The following is a 21,865-nucleotide window of genomic DNA, read 5'->3' as shown; positions in this document are numbered from 1 at the left end:
AAAGGAAGAGAAAGCAAGCAAGGAAGGAAAGAAGGAAGAGAAAGGCTGTAAAGGAGGATGAGTGAGAAGTCAATCCTGACAATATGCAGTTTTGGAGATTTTTGCTCTTATTTTAGAACAAGGGAGAGGGAAGTTTGGAGAGCAGCATTATACTAATTCCTCTTTGGATTAATTTATAGAATTGGATATGCAGATAAATTACGTACATGTAACTGTAAGCAAAATCAGCCTGGAAACCACAATAATCAGTAAACTGTGCAGCCTCCAGAAGGCTCAGCTGTTCTTGTCTTTCAAAACACATCCTTGCTCAATGCTCTGCTGTTTGCTTACAAGCTGAGATCTTCTTTGTCACAGTAAACACACAAAGAGAAATTCAAACCAAGCATTTGACACTGCTCACTGGCTATACACAGGGGTTTCTAAGACAGAGGAAAACAATCCAGCTAGTCTGAAAGCAAAAGGGTATTTCCTAAATAATTATTTCCTTCCCTCAGTTTGTCCTTCCTTGTACATGGATCCTTGTTAAATGAGAAAGATAAAATAGAAAGCCGCAGGAAAAAATATAATGGACATATTTCCTTGTGGGCATCAATATAACCTACTTTAGCTACTTTAGTTACCTCATTCATGATCTGTCCTTGTTTCCATTAGGAAGCCACAGCTAGAGTTCTGCAGTTCTGCTAATAGAGTCCCCCTCTGGAGTTAAACATTATTCAAGCATCACACAATCTATGTATTTCCACGTGGCTAGATAGTACCACGTACAAATATTTTCCTACTGAAGACCTAGATTCTACAAATGAAAATTATTCCTTGGCTTTCTACATGCTGCTATATAAACTACTGCACATTATTGGCCCAATTAAGTGATCACAGCAATCATCTCAGCTAAAATGATTCTCAGTGGAAGCGTAGGAACAAGATAGGAGGAGTCTGTTTTAGTTGAAATGAATGTAAGTTTTACACGAGCAAGATCCAAGAAAGGATCAGAAACTTTGGCTCGGCACCTTTCTAAGCTAAGTGGAATTTGAATTTTTGGAGATTGAAGGCAGGATTCTGAATAAAGATTAATACCTCCTAATGCTGTACCAACTGCATCTAGAAAAGTTCAGACCTTTTTTGGTGGGGTTGTTCAGATCACTGCAGAGAAAGAGTCACAGAAACTTGGTTTAAGTTGCTTTGTAACAAGTCAAAATTATCTTGAAGAGGAAGACTCAGTAACATTTGCTCTATTGTTTTAGGTTTATTATTTTTTTTCCACTGACTGAATGTCAGTCCAGTCATAAATGATTTTTTTTTCCTTCCTCTTCTGCTTTGTGATGGCACTACACAGGTAGGTATCCTCATCTCTCTGATATATTTACCAATACAAAGAGAACTCACGCTTCTGTTCTTCCAGCTGAAGGACTGTGCAGAACAATGTTACGTGCAGTATTCCAATCAACAGCATGCTTCTGCTTCTTAATGTAATGCAAAACCAAAAGCACTGAACAGCAGTAAAACAAACACTTAACAGCATTTATGGTTTAAACACATTTGAAACAAAGATAGATACAAAACTGTTTAACAAGAATGAACTAAGTTTCACAACCATCTGACTGGAATTTTACAGTACCCACCACAGAGATTTTCCAGCTACACATTTTTATTTCAAGTTTCAACTTGGTAAACTAAGGCATATGCAGACCCTATGAGTGTATCCAATGGAAACAATCAATTTGTTTAAATCCTGTTTTCTTTTTTTCACAATTTAAGACATGACATATGCACAGATCTCCAGTGAAGGTACAAAGGTTTATTCACATTGTCCTATACATGAAGAGAGTCCCATATCTTTATTCAGCACAAGGCTGGCTTACTTCAGTAGACTAGCGCATATTGGCAAACTCTAAACGAATGCAGCAGCCTATCTCCTATAAAAACCACTTGGCTATTTAAGCCTACACTGTACTAGAAATAGACTTATATCTTACAAACACCACTAAATGTCAGAGCATATCATTTTTTCATTGCATGTTATATTATTTTTTCAAATGAGATTGTATGTACACCCTACTATATAAAGCTGGAGAAATATTCTCATAAATTATTCACTTCTGTATTGAGGAATTTATACAGTTTTTGAATCAATTTACAGACTGTGCAGTGAATGTCAAACTGCAAGGCTGGAAATTCATAATTTGATTTGGGTCCTACTCCTGTTTCAGTGACTGACCTACTGCTTGTTTTTCAACACTACTTTGCACTGGGATTTGGCTGGCTCTGCTTTCTTTTGTCCTGTACAATCCTCATTTGATGCTCCTTACATGCAAATAGTGAGATAAAGCCACATCCTATTTTACTTAAAGTTGTCATCTGAAACATTGTTTGCTCTGAGCTGCATAAAGACAAAGAGCCTCAGTGTGCCTTGATGTTCATCCATCCACTACTCACCAATGTGGAGACCACATGCAGGCAAGCCTCCGGTCTGCAAACATTCCTTCAAATCCTGCCTTCTTTTGGTCAAGCAAGGACCATAATAACTTTCAGTGCCTAGACATGTAAAGATGGCTCAAGTCAAAAAAATTACATTTGATGCAGGCGGACAATGAAGCTTTAGGATACAATCCTGTCTAATCAATCTATTTTGAATTGCCTGTGAAAGACATGTTTCAGATTGTACAGTTTTGCACACAGAGGATGTGATCTGATCTTTTATGCCTCCTCCTCTAGTTAAGCTAGGTTTTCACACCGACAGCAGAGCTATTGTGTGCATGACATTTAGTGCTGGAAATGGATGCTGTGTCTTGGCAATGAAAGGAAAATCTGAGCACAAGCAATGAAAAGATATCTTCACAGTGTTCCTTGGTCTCTTGTTAGTTATTCAATGTAGAGCAGTTCAGCACAGAGGAAACACACTGAGTGAATGTCAGTGTTCTCAGCTCTTACTGAAAAAAAAAGTAAAAAAAGACAAAACTGATCTAAAACTGAATATGAACACTGAGTCTGCCAGGCCCCAGATTTTCAGTGCATACCAATTAAAAACTTTCTGACAGCAAAAGAAGTCCCAGAAACCCAAGTGGGCTCTATTTGGGAAACATACAGTCTCCATCCAAGAGAGCAAATTGGATGCCTGTTTTCAGGTTGTATGGAAAAGAAAAATTAACTGCTTTGAGTGATTTGTATTTAGATGCAAAGTTGTAGTTTGCAGAGGAAGGCACAGCCTACAGTCAAGAAAGCAGTGTCATCCCAACTAGAAATTCCTCAACTTTTTGTAACCTCATTGAGAGCAGTGTCTGCAGTGTAAGTTTGAGTAGATCCCAAGCAGTCAACACAGTCATCACCTGCACAGTGCGGGTGCAGCTCTAAGGTATTTACATTCATCAGTGAGGCTTACCTCTTGCCCCAGACTGTGGAATATGGCTTTGGAAACTATATGGTTTTGTTTTTATTTTTATCATTTTGCCCATATAGAAACTTGGACAAGTAACTAAGGTATTAAGGGACAGTTGAACAATAACTGTATTTTTTGTGAATGTTAAATGCAAGAATAATTATCAATTTCTATATTTTCAGTTCTTTTGTACTACAAGACACAGAATTTTATCCAAGCTTTTGGGCTTCTTTTATGCTAAAATGTCTCAGTCCCTAAAAGTTGTGTGTCCTACAAACACAGAACTAGAGAAATTCTGATACCAGTAACAACGAGGTCAAAGGCATTGAATTTGTTAGGCATGCCTTATGCTACATAAGAGGGTGAAACACTCAGTACTCTTTCTTAATCCGTCCTCAGAAATAATTCTTATCCAAGTTCTCAAAAAGTTGTACATGGATTTGATTTTGGGAGCGTGAGCAAGACACACAAGCAAGCACCTGAGACAGCCCAGAGCAGCAGCCCTTGGTGTCTAGGATCATGTCTGATGTAGAAGAATGGAAGATGAAAAAGAGTTCATCAGGGATTTAACCAATTGCCTGGTTGTGTGTGGCTAAAATAAATCCTTCCTGACACAAGAATATGACCAAGATATGACTAGTTAATTATCAGTAAATTAAGTTTGTGGTCCAACCTATATACTGTATGAAAGTGGCTAAGGTGCAAGCAGCCCTGCTTTTCTCATGGGCTGTTAACAAAAGGAGTGAACAGGGAAATTTAAGTTCACAGAGAGCAAGACTACAAACAAGATTGTAGGTAATTTTCTCCTCTTTTTTCTCTCCTTATAGTTCTTGTTTTACAAAATGTGGCATCCCAACCTACAGGACTAACCAGGATATTTTTTCTAGACATGATGTATCAAATACCTGGAATAAAATAAATGACATTGAGTGTGACCAATCATCCAGTAATTCTTATTAGACTGAGCAGTTAATACATTTCCTACGTGACTTACTATTTCACCAGTTTTAATAGCACTTACAGACCTCACCACAAAAGAAAAAAATATTATCACCTCTCTCTTTATCAGTGTCCTCTCTAAAGAGACAGCCCCTTCCCAGCTGAAGAACTGTGCACCAACTCTCAAATGCAATTCCAAGACCACATCCAAAATGCTGTATGTGTGCCTGGCTCCTTTGTGCAGCCTGGCACTGTGAGTGGACCAGAGCCAGCTCCTGTCTCTGCCTGCCACAGACTCCATCAGCATCTGACAAGTGCATAGGAGTCCACAGCTCTTTTTCTTGAAATGGTTTTATAGATAACCATCTGATGACGTACAGAATATAAATGAGCTGTAGAGCAAAAGTTGTTTAAATCTAACCTACACTACTCGTAAAAGTGTGTAACAAATTGGATTTCTAATCTAGACGTTCTACTTCTTTCAAGACAGAGGCCAAATAAAATTAAAGAAATTAGCCAGAGCACAAAATGGTTCTTGTAGTCTTTCTACCCTTCACTGTGTAATGAGGATGACACTCTTCTCAAGGAAAAGTATTTTGTAATGATCGTTTGTATGTCATCCTTCATGCAACTGAGTTGAAAGGTGCTGCCTAAAAGACCTGCCAAGCGTTTATGCCCTATAATTTCCTTATTTTTTTCATACCTATGTATCTAAAAATGGAGAATGTAACCAGTCAACTAAGGTGACGCTCAAAGTTTTGCACTTTCTGCAGTACCATACCTTCTAAATATTAATTCCAGCATCTGTAATTCGTCATTACATTTTTACTAAATCAATTCTAGAAGTCACTGAATAGTGTATTTACTATACAATGCAATTTTAAAACATGCACAAAAATATTACTTTACACAAATGTTTCTGTGAGAGAGTTAAGCTGTAGCAATTTAGTGTCACAGCATTAGAGTGTGAGGCCCTTGGCAAGTTTTTATACTGGATGAGCAATAAAATAAGGTTATCTGGAAGAAGCAGCCGAGGATAGGTAAAGTAAAATATTTAAATAAGCCCAAATCTAATCAAATTGCTTGTTTCATTAAATATGCTTGTATGAGTACTAAAAAACGCAAAGGATGCACATGAATGTAAACACAGACAAATGCATTTACAAATCAGGTTCCAGGTCACTGAACAAAAGATGTTGCCATTGCATGTAGCCACTGGCCTCTGAAGAGTGATGTATATAATGGTAGCCTCATTTCCAATAGAGAACTGACATTATTTTGAAAGATCCATCGCATCACAGGACCTTACATCAATATTGACATGTCTGTATGGTAACAACTGCTTAATGCATAACAGATTCCAGACTTGATGGGTTTTTACCCCTAGAACTCTCCAAAAAGAGAAAAGGAATATTAATGGAAAGCCACTGGAAACTGTTATTTTGGGCAGTGCACTTCTATTCACTTAGCTATCTGTCAAGTGCAGCATGAATAGGCAACTACAGTGTAGGTCCTAGAGATACTACAGAGAGGAAAGAGATCCATCAGAGAAAATTACATCAGGTGATGCAAAGCATAAGCGATAGAGCCAGCAGAGCCTAGTTTGTCTTCTTTTGTGCTATTAGAAAGCCATTTGATGTAAACCAGCTGTTTTGTTATGTTCTTCACATTATACCCAGCCATGCCACCAGAACATGCAGGCAAGTACCATGTCTGAGTGTTTTATGGCTTTCTGTTTTCAGTGAATTTCGTGTACTATTTAGATTGACATTCATACAATTAAACAAAGAACCAACATCAAGAAATCTCTTTCTCTCAGACGTTTACATGAAATGTAAACTTATTTACACAAACAGCATTGCCAGCATAGTTTTAAGTCTAAGAAAATAATATTATTTTTAAAAATGTGTCTGCCCATTTCACAGTCTGAATACGGATTTCACAAAGCTTGAATGCATCTCCAATGACACACCACTCCTAGCTGTTCAGAAATCTGTCAGATAAGTTCTCTTGGCTTGCTTTACCAGAAGAATCACTGCATATATCCCAGCTCAACAAATCAGTGTGTAATTCATGACAGGTTATCAAGGAAGTGATAGAAAGCATTGTATGCACAGCACTAGACTAAATTTAGACAAGAGAGGTACAAATATCACACTCTCATTACTAAAGTGGAGTTACTAGTGCCCTTATTAGCATCTAGTCACTGGGAAAATAATGAGGTTTTTTTCCTGGGAGGAATAAATCAAACAACATTTAGATTTGAGCTCATTCTCAGGCACATCCCTGGGTCTCCAATCAGCTGACTTGTTCCCTTGTGTCCTGAAAAGCCCCACCAAAGTCCCTGGCCCCAGAGCTCCCTCAAGACTGCCTCCCTGGGCTCACACCTCAGTGGGCAGTCGCCTCCTGTCCTGCTTGAGGACCCCAAGTAGCTGGGGTGCTCTAGCAGTGCACCAGGCAGCAGGCAGTGAACCGAACCATGTGTGAAGTCCCTCCTGAGCCAATCTGCCTCTCTGCATGCTTTTTTTGCCAAACTTGCAAGCAAAATGGACGTACTGCTGCAGTAAGCCTCGATGCCAGTGCACCAAGCATTTTTTTTTTTTTTTGCCTGAAAGTCCTGCCAGCAAACATGCAGGCACTGATCCTGCCAGGTGGCAGAGAGCCACTTCGAAGGAGAAAGGTGTCCAGCCAAAAGAGGTACAACTTTTACCCTCGGAGAGAGCATTAGGCTTTCTGAAGGGAGACAAAATCTCCATGTGCCAGGAAGTGCCTATGAACACTGTCCTCTCCTCCAGAGACAGGACAGCTACATGTCATCTTTCGAGCCAGTCTGGCCCAAGAATTGCTTATCACAATAAATTTTCCTGGGATGAAGGGCATTTCTTATTGCTTTTTGAATTAAACACTAGGAAGAAGAAGCACAGCTGGAAAGAGACATCTGCACACAGACTAATGGTAAGATTAGAGAGCAAATGGAAAACCCTCAAAGATAAATCTTGCCTCTGTAGCAAGATATTAAAACATACATAGAGAAGAGATGTGGTACAAACATGCTTATGATTATTTTTTCTAGGGCACTCGCAAAAGCTGTTCTATTTGGCAATGAATTTAACAGTCACTTGTGGTGTTCAACTCTACCTTTAGATAACACTTCCAAATTAATTAGCTATATCATTTTATCTGTCTGCTTCATGGTGCTTCTGCAGGAAATACGATCAGAGGTATATGCACCTCCCATACTTTCACACTGTAAAAACATTAGAACAGAAACAGGAAACCCGACTCCTTTTAATTTTGCACAGCCTAATGCATCTCTCAAAATAAGAGCACTGAACAAAACCTTCCTGTCATTTTATCTTTTGCTTCCATTGCCAGATTCAGAGCCCTTTAGGGGCACAGATCAATGAGAAGGCTCCCAGCTGCAGAATGTGCACTGGCTCCAGCAGCAGACAAAGTCTGCAGTCTGCTAAACACCGGTAAGTCTTTATAAGTCCTGTCTAGGAAAAGCCACACAAGCATCTCAGGAGAGATGCACTGTTTTAGGTGGGCTATGTCTACCTTCCATCAGTAGCTTTATGGTTGGTTTTTTTTTTTTCATTTTACATCATTCTTAGTTCTGAAATGATGGCTTATGTTCAAAATCCGGGGACTTCTGTGAAAGTATTGAACCAGACCTGTACATAAACCTTGCAAATCCAAATGTGATTTTTCTTCTATGACTTCCATATTTCCATATTTTATTATTGTTTTCTCTGTTGAAGTATCTCACCTTTCCTGTAACCACTCTAAGCACTAATGCAGAATTTACTTTATAGGTTTAAATGTTTCACTTGATCACACTCAGCTCCTTCAGAAAATGGATCACCTGTACTGAAAATCTTCCACTCCTGCAGCCTTTGCTTCCTCAGCAACACAGAAGGTATGTTTCATTATGAAGCATGAAGGGCCCTACCAATTCCTCTGTGTGATTTGAGATTGTGAAAGTGCTCTCTGTTATCTAAAAGCCAAAGGAAAGACCAAACAAACTCTGGGATCCAAATACGGCCAAAAGAAGCTTAACAAATCAGACTCCTCTGGAGAACTTCTAACTCTCCAGAGGCCTTGCCAGCAGACCGCAAGAAAATACAACAAATCAAGAAGATAAACACCACAAAATAGAGAAAGGTTGTACTTGTAAATCTTATTCTAAAATGCCCTACATAAAAAAAAAAAACTAGTCACTGTAATCTCTATATAAAGAATTCACTACTTTTAAAGACTGTTCTCAAAAAGGAAACATTAAAAAACATTTCATATGTTAAGCAGTTAGATTTTTCTTTTTCTCTCCTATAGCTATTATTTTATGCTCTTGTATATTGAGTCTTCTCTCTCTATATATATACATTTCGTTTTTCGCACACTATCATACAGTATCTGCACAATGGAAACAAAGCACAATTAAAATCATAGAGCCATATTCTGCACATGCGTACTTTACTGTAAATCCCAAGTAACTCTGCTGACCTCTGGGTTTCAAGAGAATTTATAGTGAAATACAGAAATTGTCCTATACTTCCACTTTCAAAGTCATTTACTTATGACCTTTTCTGAGTACAAAGTCATTTAAGACAGTCTTACATAAGCATCTTGCTAGCTACAATATGTGACTTCAGTTAAAAACCCAGGAAAGCAACTATTGCAGTTTTTTCTTCAAATGAAAGTCATGATACAGGATTTGTAGCAAGGATATATCAAGTGAATGATGGAATCAGTGAATGGCTTAGGTTGTAGGGGACCTGAGAAATCATCTAGTTACAACTCCCCTGCTGTGGACAGGGTTGCCAGCCACCAGCTCAGGCTGCCCAGGGCCCCATCCAACCTGGCCTTGAGCACCTCCAGGGATGGGGCATCCGCAGCTTCTCTGGGCAGCCTGTGCCAGGGCCTCATCAACCTGTAAGTAAAGAATTTCTTCCTAACATTTAACTTACATCTATCTTCTTTTAGTTTAAAGCCATTCCCCCTTGTCCTATCACTATCAGATTGTGTAAAAAGCCAAAGACAAGATCTTGAATTCAGAAGTGAAAAAACATACAATAAATTCTGATTTTCTGTTCTCTTTCTGTCCAGTCACCAGTTGCAATTTTCTAATCTACATGAAAAATATTTTGAACTTATGGAGTCCCTCTGGCTGCGTGGAAAAGGAACTACTGCCTTCATTAAGCTTCCATTCATTCTACTGATCCATCTTCACTTACCAGAATAATATTAATAGAGCTTTTCCATCAAAAAGTACTTCCTCAAAAACAAAAATGAAAAAAAAAAGATAAAAAAAAAGAAAAAAAACAAAGATCATTAGATGTATTTAATAAGTGTAAAAATTTAAATATTTTTAAATAACAGCTATCCCTTTCTATATATAACCCAACTATGTATAACCCAACTACGTTTCATGACTCTCATTCAAAATCTGCTGCACCTATACAGATGTTTTCTGTATTAACCTTTTTTTTTTTTTTTTTTTTTTTTTACATTTTAAACATTTTAAAATGTGGGTTTCACATATTCACATTCACACATTTATGTTTTTCACACATTCTGGCTAGATATAAATGAAAATAGAGCAGGATATCTGACCCTATTTACTGTAGCATCTAAAAGATCACTCCTTTTTACTTAGGAACCACTTTGGTTTCATCCCCATAAAATTTTGCAAGGCTTTGTAGAATTATAATTTTGCTTTACCTTTTCCTGCTCTGTATTACAGAGTCATGGAACAAGAAACTAAGTCCTCACCACAAAGGTGAAACTGATACTCAGATATTTGAGAGAAAGCCAAGATTCATCCTCAAAAAAACCCTGTTTAAAGTCAGTGCAGTTTAGTATTTGTTCATAAGAAGATAAGAAGTGACTTTAAAAGATCATGTATAATTTTTTTTTCTTCTATTAAGACTAAGTCAGCTTTCAGTGAGCTGTCATGTAGCTTTAGTTTGAAAAACAGAATGAATGGATAGGAATGCATCCATACCCAGAGTGTGGTGGCCAATGGCTCGATGTTCAGATGGTGATCAGTGACAAGTGTTTCTCCTCAGGGGTCTGTACTGGGGCCAGTTCTCTTTAATATCTATCCCATTGACAGTAGGATCAAGTGCACCCTCTGCAAGTTTGTGGATGACACCAAGCTGCATGATGCAGTCAACACACCCAAGGGACAGAATGCCGTTCAGACAGATCTAGACAAGCTTGAGCAGTGGGTCTGGGAGGACCTCACAAAGTTCAACAAAGCCAAGTACAAGGTCTTGCACCTGGGCCGAGGCAACCCCCACTATCAGTACAAGGAGGGGGATGTAAGGATAGAGCACAGCCCTGCCAGCTTGGGGGTGCTGGTGGATGGCAAGCTGGACATGAGCCAGCCATGTGCTCTTGCAGTACAGAAAGCCAGCTGTAGTCTGGGCTGCATCAAAAGATGCATGGCCAGCAGGGCAAGGGAGGTGATTCTGCCCCTCTACTCTGCGCTAGTGAGGCCTCACCTGGAGTACTGCATCCAGATGTGGAGCCCTCAGTACAGGAGAAACATAGACCTATTGGAGCACATCCAGAGGAGGGCCACAAAAATGATCCAAGGGATGGAACACCTCTCCTGTGTGGATAGGATGAAGGAGCTGGGGCTGTTAGGCCAGGAGAAGAGAAGACTCCAGGGAGACCTGATAGCAGCTTTTCAGTATCCAGAGGGGAGCTACAGGAAAGAAGGGGACAGACTCTTTAGCAGGGCCCATTGTGAAGGTCAAGGGGAAATGGTTTCAAACTAAAAGAGGGGAAATCTAGATTGGATATAAAGAAGTTTTTTACAATAAGGATGTTGAGGCACTGGAACAGGTTGCCCAGAGAGATGGTGGAAGATGTGTCCTTGGAGACATTCAAGGTCAGGCTGGAGGGGGCTCTGAGCAATTTGATCAAGCTGTAGCTGTCCCTATTCTTTGCAGGGGAGTTGGACTAGATGACATTTTAGGATCCCTTCCAACTCAAATTATTCTATGATTCTATAATTTTGTATCTGGCAATGGGTCCACAGACACTGTAATGCATGTTTCAGTCACATTGCCCTTATGAGGAACTTGATCTGAGCACCCCCACATCTGCCAGTGCAAGGACCCAAGGTACACTGGGCATTCAGCAGGAATGGTACTCAGATTTATAAGGGCATGTAGCACAGAACAAGAGAAAATGGTTTTAAACTGGAAGAGGGTATATTTAGACTAGATATTAGAACAAAATTGTTTACTGTGAGGGTGGAGACACACTGGAACATGTTACCCAGCAAGGTTGTGGGTGCTCCCTCCCTGGAAGAATTCAATATCACAGTTCCTTCTGTGAAGTTAAATAGTAAAGCCCACAGCAAATTGAGCAGGCTGTTAAAAAGGAGTAGGTCAAAAAGAGATGCATTCTCAACACTGACAAAAATTAGGATGGGAAACCAATAGGGCAAATATACATGGAGGGAGGAACATGCTAGCAGAGAGACTGCTAAGGACAAAGGTAGCAGGAAGTCTCTTCTCCCCAGCTGTTGCAACTTCAGATAAAGAGTGTTACAAGGATTGGTACAGGTTGGGTAAGGTAACACTCTAGATAACCTTATGTTTTTAACCGAAGGGCATCATTCAGAAGGCAGTTTGTAATGGCACAGAAAGCAACCTACTCAGCTTCAACAGCAGCTACTGTGTAAAACACTTCACCTTCACTACAATTAAGTCATTCAGAAGAAGGAAAAAGAGTTGGTATAATTTAAGACTTCTCCTCAAAGCAAACAATTATACATTACTATAGAAATATTTGGTTATTTGCTGAAAACATGAACAAGCTTCCTTTGCCTTGACGTATATTTTTCCATAAATGTCGGAGTATTTATATATCAGCAGGACAATTATCCCATGAAAAGGCGTAGTTCTCATGACATGACCTTGCAAATGACACCCTGCATGACATCAGAGTGTATTCCTGTCCGTCTGGCTGCTAGAGAGCTAACATTCATTGCAAGCAATGTTCTTTTAAGATTATTCTTGAATAAACAAAGTGACTTTTATAATTGTAAGGCTATAGAGAAACAAACAGCCTGTTTAAAAAGAACTTAAAATGTGGCACTTGATTCATGATAGGTTGGTCAAGTCACTTAACAACCACTGATAATAATATTAAGGCCTTTTCATTCTTTTTCTTTGACAAATTAAAATCATCCGACTACAAGCCCATGTACATCGTACGTGTTTTTACCTCTTCACCTCAGCATTAACTTTTACCAAACTATTTAATTTGGTTTTGGCATTTAAATACCACAGCAAACTATTCGACCATAGAACACCCCTTTTTGTAGATATGATCTACTAATTAAGCACAGATTAATTATTTCTGCCTTTATAGCCTTGACTAGTAACAACAAGCTGGCCTGTATGTCTCTTTCATAGCCAACACAAGAAACTGTCTGGGGTGCTTGTTTATTCCCTTAGAACTACTCCCCCTGAACAATCTCTCCAAGCTCTGGCTCTCTCATAGCTCAGGGGAAAGGTACTGGCTGCCCTCACAGCAACATTCTTGACTTCTCAGTGCCTGGATTTGTAAATAATCTGCCCGTCCTACCAATACAGGAGTTCAGACTGAACAAATAGCCTAAGAAAGATGCCTCTCAGCTCATCACTTGGCTACATTTACTTCCTCAACTTCCAGCAGTGTGAGCCAAAAGCTCCTTGACGTATAAAAAGCAAGTACGGTTTAGGAAACACAAATGGCAGATTCCTCTAGCCAAAATACAAAATACTCCCTGAATACCATGAAAGAACCGTACTTCACCTTTGCATACTAAGAAAATATTATGTGAACATAGTACAAAGTTGCCATTAAACTGTATACTCACATCTCAGTTAAAAACACACACAATTTTTTTTCTATGTATTAATGTACAAGCTGAGCTAGAAACTATTTGAGTTGGTACTGTCTGCTGTTACTTTCGTGCTTCAGCAATATTTAAAGCAGAAGAACTAACTGTCTTAGGTGGCAACAAGAGAGGGGGGCACCACACCCCAGTAATCCACATGAGGATCAGCACTCAGCTCTTCTCCAGGCTGGGCCCTCCATCCTGCTTTCACCTGCACAAAAGCTGGATGTTCTGTGCTATGGTTCTGGTGCCAAGTCCTCCTCAGTTCAGTCACCCACTTTCCTTCTTCTGCACTGCTTATCACAGCCTGGGGACTGCCCTAGCCCTGGCCCTGGCCCTGGCCCCAGCCCCAGCACAGCGGCCCAGTTGTTGTGTGCCTCCTAAGTTCCTCTTGAACCACCCTATGGTCACCACAGTTACACAAATAAAGGGATTTCCAGTTTAGCAAACTTCAGTATTTTTGATGTAAGTCTTGTCAAATGCTTCTTCCTCCTGACGTAACTAATAGAAAATTCCAGGAAATCATTCATAAAACTGAGGAAAATACGAGTGGATGTTTGGTCTGGCTGGAGATGCAAACAGAGCAACTGGACAGGACGGTCCTGGAAGGCACACCAGGATGCTGCTCTGAGCTTTCAGAACTCTGTTCTGTCGTAGATTTTAATTCAGGATACGCAGTTTTCCTGTCACCCAAGTCATGGCATTTCGCCCATTCCTTTCTCTGCGGGAGGAGGATGAGATGAATGATCCAGGCCGCAGCCCAGGCCTCCTCCCTGCTAACACCACTGCCAGCCCACAGGGCGCAGCACGGTGGCTGTTGGAACACAGCACTGCTTCTCAAGATGAAGAGCAGAGAATAAAGCAGAAGGACAGTGCTAAGAGCTGCTGTAATATCCCAGGCTGTGCCATGTTTATTTGTTCTGCAAGATTTTCAAAGCAGAAGTTTTCTGCTACTCTGTGTCTGTAAAACCTCTTGGCTAAGGCTCACCATGCAGCAGTACCAGGAATACCAATACAGCATTACTCATCCTCATCGTCTCTAGCAACACCACTCACCAGAGAAGTGTTTATTTTACACATATAACATAGATTTCCAAAACAAATGATTTAAATACATATTACTATTCTTATTTTAATACTGTGCTGATAAAGAAAAAAAAGCCTTTTAAATAATAATACAGTAAAACCATACCATTATGCTTTTGGAAATATATATTAAAAGCTGTCAGAAACAAGTGCTAGAAATACTCGCATACCTACCAGCACTTCTGTCATTGGGCACATAGCTTGTGTTGTTTGGAGACTAATTCTGCTTATTGTTTTTCTTCTCACTTTCTCTCATGAACCTCACTGTTGCTTCCCCATGTACTTTCCTTCTCCAAATACTGACAGTCTCCTTTCAGCTTCCTCCTCTTTCTACTTTTATGACCTCTTTGAGGATCGTGTCTTCACCCTCTGGCTTACCTTCACACTGCCAGTGTTGTTTGTGTGATTGCTCCGAGGAGAATTCCCTTTGCTGCAGCTTCCTGTTGCTATGTGACCTCTGCACTCGTGTTCTGCTCCACTGCGCTGTGCCATATAGCGTCAGGTCATACTGTGCCATGCTGTGCTGTGCCATACCATACTGTGTTGTGCCATGCCACGCTATGCCATGCTGTGTTGTGCCATATGATGCTATGCTGAGCCATGCCATGCTGCGCTGTGTCATGTCATGCTATGCCATGCTGTGCTGCCTGGTCCTGCACACCCGCTCAGCCGTGGGCAGCCCACTTGCCTCCTGCCCTCTCCAGGGCTCAGCTTTGCCTCCAGCACTTTGGGAAGTTGAGTTACCGAACACGGACAGCATAACTCCAAAAAGTGTGAGGCAGTTTATACAAAATCCGAAGATGTGCCTGTAAATAATGTAAGCTACCACAGGAATAAAGCCACCTCTCAGCCTAAGAGCAAAGCTCTTTTAAGAGAGTTTTTTGCCTAACTGCTTGTAATGCTTTGTTTTGTAAATTCAAGTAGGAATAAATTCTTTTATGTGAAACTGTAACACCCTCCATGTCACACAGGCTTTGAATTATGTGCTGAAAGCTCCAGTTGCAACCACTTGAGCAACAGGAGGGTAACTACAAAGTGGCTGGCAGCAGCCAGAGGCCTGGTTTGGTTGCTGGGAGTGAAGTCATGTTAGCAGAGGGCTGCCTGAGCTCCCCGGCTTGGCTGCAAAGCAGAGCAAGGCAGAGCTCAGCTCACAGCTCAGCTTCCGCTGCTGGTTTATCCCAGGTTCTGGCCGGTGCCTCAGAAGCACTGCACTCCCTGCAGGGACAGCCAGTGGGCACATGGTGATGGTGTTACTGCTGCCTGTTTCTCTGGGAACCTCATGCAGCGCTGAGGGTAAAAACATGCCATGAGAGAAAAGTGCATTCAAATAATGCAACTTCTCACACCCACACCCAAAAAAGGAAAATACTTGTAAACAATTCTGCCTTTATTTATAAAGTTTCCATGGTTCTCCTCTGTCAGATTCCATCTGTGCTTTCCCTTAAGCAGTTCTTATGCTGCACTTACTCTCTGCCTCTGATTTTTCAGAAAGGAAACAATTTCATTCAGAGGCTCATCAAAGACGGTACATTTAAGACTGGATGTTAGAAGAGGATAAAACAGTGACACAGAAGGCCCCATGCCTATGCAACAACATCTTGAGGCACTGCTGTATCAGGTAATGCTACCTGCTCCAGTTTGGCTGTGGGCAATAAGGCAACTGCATAGAAGAGAGTTAGAACTGATCAGTCGGCTTTCCTGAATGTCAAAGGAAGAGTAGCATTACATCTCATGAGAAACAGTCTGGTCCAGTGCAGAGAGGGTTTTATTCAATGTCCTTATTCTTATTCATAGCATGCATTTTATGCATAGGGCAGTGTCTCTAGCCACTCTTTGAACACTGTTTCTACTGATTTGCATTGCTGTAATGTAGGAAATTGTGTCAAGCTGCAGGATGTTCCCTGCAGACTGATAATGGGAGAGCAGCAAATGCTTGTTCATAAGTAAGATGAAGGATATTAACTCAAAACAGTCAATAAATCCTTAGGAAATGTCCTGACCTCTGTTGTTTATTGATATTAAAAATGGAAAAAAATCCCGTGCATTTTTTCTGTATGACATAGCCACCACTGGTATACAAAATATATATTAGCAAGTCCTTTGGCTCTCCCTCAGCACTATACTCATCATAATTTGTTATTTGTTATTTTGAGGAAAAGATGTGCATATGTGCTGGGAGGACTGGGGAAAGAAAATCATTAGTTCTTGAAAACTGTACTCAGAGATTGAGGTTCAGTTTTTTTCATTTTCTGAAAAGTCTTCACATCTGCATAGCATCAGTTGCTTAATTTTTACTGTCATTTCAAACTTTAGACACCTGTTCTCTGAGCCTTTTACTTTATCCTTCCCCTGAGGAAACTTCTTTTATCTCAAAGGATTCACCATAATACAGCTGTATGGTATTTGTGTGACGTACACATGTGCACAGGAGGAAATGAGAGCAGAAATACATCATCAACATTTGAAAAATATGTTTACTGGACTCATAACCAGAAAGCAGCTATGAATGTATGTGGTAATGGGCAAAACTAGACCTTTGCTATCAGAGGGGTTTAAAAAGGGGAATTACATAAAAGGCAGGTAATTATATCCACTTATTACTTACAGCATTTACTGAGATCTTTGCCTTGCAAACACTCGTCCCCTGTGCATTTCACCTCAGTATACATTTCTCCTATCAATATCCTTTATCGACACTTTATTTACACGCTTTTAAGAACTTCTCAGAAAAGGCTTTGGCTTGTGTGAGGGCTACTAAGATTTCAGTACCTTATATCCTTGTTCCTCACAAGACATCTCTGCACAAACTATTCCAAGGAACGGTTATGGGGTAGCACCACTCTGTTGCTCATAAATCTAAGGATATCTTTTGGAAAAATTAAACTATGAAGACTCTAAGCAGTACAAACTAATTAAACAAGGCAGAAGAATGTTTTAACAAATGCCTTCCAGCCACTCAGCCCATCTATACTCTAAAGATAATGCTATAATATTTCCATCAGAGTCAGCAGTAGATGCAATCATCTTCAAATACAATCCTCTGCCTCCTAGTAGACTGTTGAAAAGGAGATGGAGGCATAACCAGTGACTGACTTGACTGAGAGGATGATGAAGGAAGGCTCTGCATAGTCCAGCCCCAGTTTAGGTAATGGCGATGCACATTGGAAAATATCTTCTCTTTAAAAACTTTGGTAGCAACATTTTTAGATTCAAAACAAATGATATAACTATTTTATTAGATCAACTTTAGTTACAGTGCCAGGAAGAACTGATGAATTTAACAGACCTGGTACTGTCATTTAGAGGGGGGCCTAAATTGCAATATATGACATGCTTTCTGTCTTTTTCTTTAATCCTCTTTTCTGCCCTCTCAACACTGCTCCCAAAAGCTAAGTAATTCACTGACAATGAAACTTGACTTTCTGCATAGTATTTCCTGGACATTCCTAAGGGATGGAAATCGGAAGTAAAAAATTATTGATATCTCCCTCTGTCGAGGCCTTGCAGAAGACAAGACCACCTTTGCTGCACAATTCCTTGTGATTTCCTTTAACAGTTGCTATCCTATGTGAAGAAGCTCCCAAAAGATGGAAAGTGATGCCCATCAGCCCTGCCACTGCCATTAATATCCACATAATTCTCTTTCTCTCCTTTGCAGAAGTCCACTGTTTTTGCCATGCCTTCTATACACTGACAAGCAGGCCAAGAAATGCACCAGCGTGGAGAAACTGTTGACTTGCCTCTTCAAATCTACATTCTCTGTTTTTTTGGGGTTTCTTTGCATGAGGGATCCTTTCTGCCATTATTACTCCATTTATGAGCCTCTCAAGGAAGGCTAGGAAAGCACTGGGTGCTAAAATATCCTATCTACTGCCAGTTTATATACTGGCAGTATATAAGTATATAAGTATACTTATACTGGTTGCCTAATCTGGGTTGCTCATTAAGATCACAGATTTCATTATACCTGAGAAGTTTCTGGGAGTCAACTTTACCTACCTCCAGTGATTGCAGAAAAAGGCTTTATGAACTCCCAAGTGAAGTGCTTTACTTAAGCAGACCAAACAGCTTTCCAGTCCTATCAGTTCCAGACATGGAGCAGCAGCCTATTTTGCAGATAGGCTTCTTTGTACTGTGGATCTTCTGAGAATGACTGAATCTCACTGAGCAGCCACCTTATGGTGACTTGTGCAGCTTAACAGCTCACCTTTCATAGGCACTATCCGCAGAATTGACTTTCCTCATTCTTTATTTAAGAATCGTTTTTTTTTCTTTCTGTGTATTACATAACACATGTGACTTTCTGAACAGACCAGCTCCTCCTTCTACGCACCATCTTGCTCAGAACCACAAACTCTCTAGACTTTGTTTTCCTGACACTTCTGGCCAGTGCTCTTGACTTCCTCCAGTAAAATGCAATCCTCATCATTATCATGCATGTAAAGGTCTATATTCTGAATGCTGGATACATTTTGAATATTTTGAATATTTTCCTGAGACCATCAAAGACTCAGTATTGATTATCTCTGCCTGGTAATACTTCCTTCTTAGTCCTCATTACTTTGAATACGTCTCTCAGCTTGAATATCTAAAGATAATTCTCCAATTTCAAAGTTTCTGACAGGTTGGTTTATTTTCAGTTTAGATGTTTGCTCAAGTTTTCTGCAATATTTTTAGGGGTTTCCTCGCTCATTATGCATATACCTCTTCAGCATCCCACTGCCTTTTCACAGGCCTGGATATCTTCTAATATCAATACATAGACATTTCTTGCAAACTGCTCTCCAGACCCCTGCCCTCATAATGGAACCATGTGATTTCCTGACAATGAGAGGATTTCACATATATTAAGTACGTGATGGACACAGAATAGCCAGCCCCTGAGATGCCCTAATACCTTCTGAAAATCTTTAAAAAGAGAATCTGCATGTGGCAGTCGCCTGGGTTTAGGAGAACACACTGCTTATCAAATCCAAATTTTGTTAACTTACAGAAAAATTAATAATCGAAAAACAAAACTCATAGGCATTAGACAAGAAAGGAATCGATATTTTTTTCTCTATATAATGTTACTCTGTATAAAAAATTTGCAGAAGCAAAGTTCAGAACATGCATGAGTTTTATGAAAGGTACAACAAAAAATCTAATCTTAACTTACACACTATCATTAAATAAACATGCTATGAATTAGCTGAGCACTGGGCAGACAGACAAGAACAGAATCGTATGGCTAACCAAATGCATTATTTATCAACTAGTAGAGCTTCTGTAATACAACTCTGCACGTTGACTTATTTATGAAGTGCAGTAAGAAAGACACTGAACTAGTGTATGAGCATAATATGGTTTTATATTCTGCTAATATGCAAACTAAAAATGAAACTAACAAATATGAGCCAAAACGAGGCCATAATGTTCTATCCACACTTTGAGAAATATTAACGCAAATATGTCAAAACAAATGAAGGCAGGCACTTACAATAACTGTGAAAGATGACACCAAGCTTCTGGTTTCTCAGGTCACCAAAGAGCTTATGCATTACAGGCAGCAGGACTGAGAGCTTCCCTTTACGTGAAACTCATCCTCCTCCTAAGCACTGTTGGCAAACCATTCCCACTATTGCCAGGCTTGGCAGAGATTTGGGTTGGCACTTCTAAGACTAAACTACAGCAATCCTTTAAATTAAGATTTGTCACGCAACACTGGGAAGGTGACTCAGAATGCAAAATCCTCTTCTCCACACTTCTCTGGCCTTTAGACCCTGCTGGCATTGCCAGTGGTGATGCCCATCAGTGCCTATTCTTACTGTAGTCTCTCTGACAGTAACCCTTTTGCAGAATCACAGGAGGCAATGGAGACACACTAGGATACCCTCTCTCTTCTTTAAATCAGAGTCAGAGTGCTGGTACAGCATCAGTATCTCCTGGAGAACAGCTCTCTGGATTCCCACTGTCTGGAGTTGAATTTCTAATCCCGTAACTGAAGTACCTAAGGTTGCCTTGCACAGTTCACTGACATGCAGAGCAATGCCTAAGGGCTATACTTTTCTCTCACTTTAACTAAAAACTGGAAATTAGTTCCTATTACTGACATCGCCTCCATAAGACTCCGGATCCTGTGGTTCTTCGTATTAACTACGGGAATCTTTCTGAGCCTTCTTATGCCAATGCACGTGCAGTTACTGATGTTTTAAGTTGGTGTAACTGTTTAGGATAGTATTCTAGTTTGCTTAACTTTAGGCAGAATTAATTTTTAAAACGACAATGCCAACAAAGAAACTCAAAGTGTCACTGATGAGCATGCAGCTAAATAAATTAATTTCTTGATTACTCATTTCACACACTAAACTGTAATAATTTTGACTTTCATTTTCTTGCATTTTTTACTTTTCTGGTTAGCAGCCTTCTTGCATTTTCTCAATCTCACTCTTTTCAGAAGCGATGACTGAAGTTTTGCATGAGTAAGCTGAAATTTAAAAAACTGACTGCAGATCAGAGATGTGTTAAAACAGGAAAACTTCTTGGATGAGGAGAGGGTAGAGAGTAGCAGGTATTTTATCGGCTGCAAGGAGTGGGGGCGTGTGACGTAAATGGTTTCCTAAATGTTCAGACACTGAGGAAAACTGAGTGCAAAGAAGCTACTGAGGCTCTCTGCTGTTATGTGGCCTGAAGAGAACAGTCTTTATGACTTGCTCTACTTTGGCTAAGTTCCCATATTACCAGCAAAACAACTGCCTAGCAACCCAGATTTTCCCACAACATTTCCTCACACACATTGTATGCCCAGAAAAAAGTACAGCACCTAATATTCTCTCTGGATAATCCCCTTATTGGAGAGCTATATTTATTTCTTTGTACACATTTGAGCTTTAGCTAACAGGGCAATTGCTGTCGTGACAGACGCTGCAGGCAAAGTCAAACCAGTCCTATCTGTGCCGCAAGCTGTGCAGTAACTGTGCACCCGAAGCAGGTTATCTGTGCATCAGACAGACAGCAAGCTTGCTGCTTCCCTCCGCCATGTTTCCCCTAACAAAGGCAGGAAGCCATGACCGTTAGCAAAAAAAAAGTACAAATATCCTTTCTATTGAAAAACCTGTTTTGTGAACAGAAAGGGAGGTCTCCAGCTTGCACTCCGCAATGCTGGGGAAGTCCATCTGAAGACATAAATAGTTCAGTAATTTAAAGTACATGCTGGTTTGAACATATGAAATACATATTTTTTTCATTTACTGCCTTTAAGGAACACTTACAGTCATACAGTAGATTTACTAATGGCTATATTTTCTTATGTGACACCTCAGCAGCAGCAGCAGCATCTTGCAACTGAATATTTAAGCTGCTTTCCTCACAGTTTCAGCACGAGTTGCCTTGATCTTTCTACAGCTGATCTGGAGCAACACACTGATAGGACTGCTGAAAACCCCTATCTGCCCATATGTTACATCAAAGCACAAGCCTTCTTGTCCCTCCAAAAGACATCACAGTCTGAGAAACACTGTAGGTAAACTGCAACTGCCATAAATAAGACAGCACTCTTAATCATACATACAGAAATTAAGGCAGCA

General features: G+C 40.1%; 1 protein-coding gene and 1 long non-coding RNA gene across 10 annotated transcripts in view; one reads left to right on the top strand and one right to left on the bottom strand.

Annotated features, from left to right (window-relative positions):
• The window catches only part of CEP85L (centrosomal protein 85 like), a 157,000-nt gene that overhangs the window by 134,992 nt on the left and 143 nt on the right, over positions 1-21,865 (bottom strand). For 2 of the 9 annotated variants that reach the window (XM_021392855.1, XM_021392853.1), the window contains exons 1-2: positions 14,679-15,028; positions 2,434-2,532 (exon numbers count right to left, since the gene is read on the bottom strand). The exons of 1 other annotated variant lie outside the window; for it this stretch is intronic. In XM_021392855.1, coding sequence (XP_021248530.1) covers positions 2,434-2,532; positions 14,679-14,922 — 343 coding nt within the window. In that variant the 5' untranslated portion in view covers positions 14,923-15,028. Of the gene's footprint in view, positions 1-2,433; positions 2,533-14,470; positions 15,029-21,865 lie in introns of those variants that run through there. 6 more of the 9 variants (XM_021392846.1, XM_021392847.1, XM_021392848.1 and 3 more) reach the window with 6 other exon arrangements.
• On the top strand, positions 2,539-21,865 carry LOC110396960. Its single transcript, XR_002437413.1, has 3 exons — positions 2,539-7,788; positions 8,128-8,231; positions 15,789-21,865. It is a non-coding gene; the product is annotated as an uncharacterized LOC110396960 (long non-coding RNA).

Source organism: Numida meleagris, chromosome 3 (assembly GCF_002078875.1).
Source record: "Numida meleagris isolate 19003 breed g44 Domestic line chromosome 3, NumMel1.0, whole genome shotgun sequence".
Lineage (NCBI taxonomy): Eukaryota > Metazoa > Chordata > Aves > Galliformes > Numididae > Numida > Numida meleagris.
This window is presented reverse-complemented; position numbering and strand designations above follow the sequence as displayed.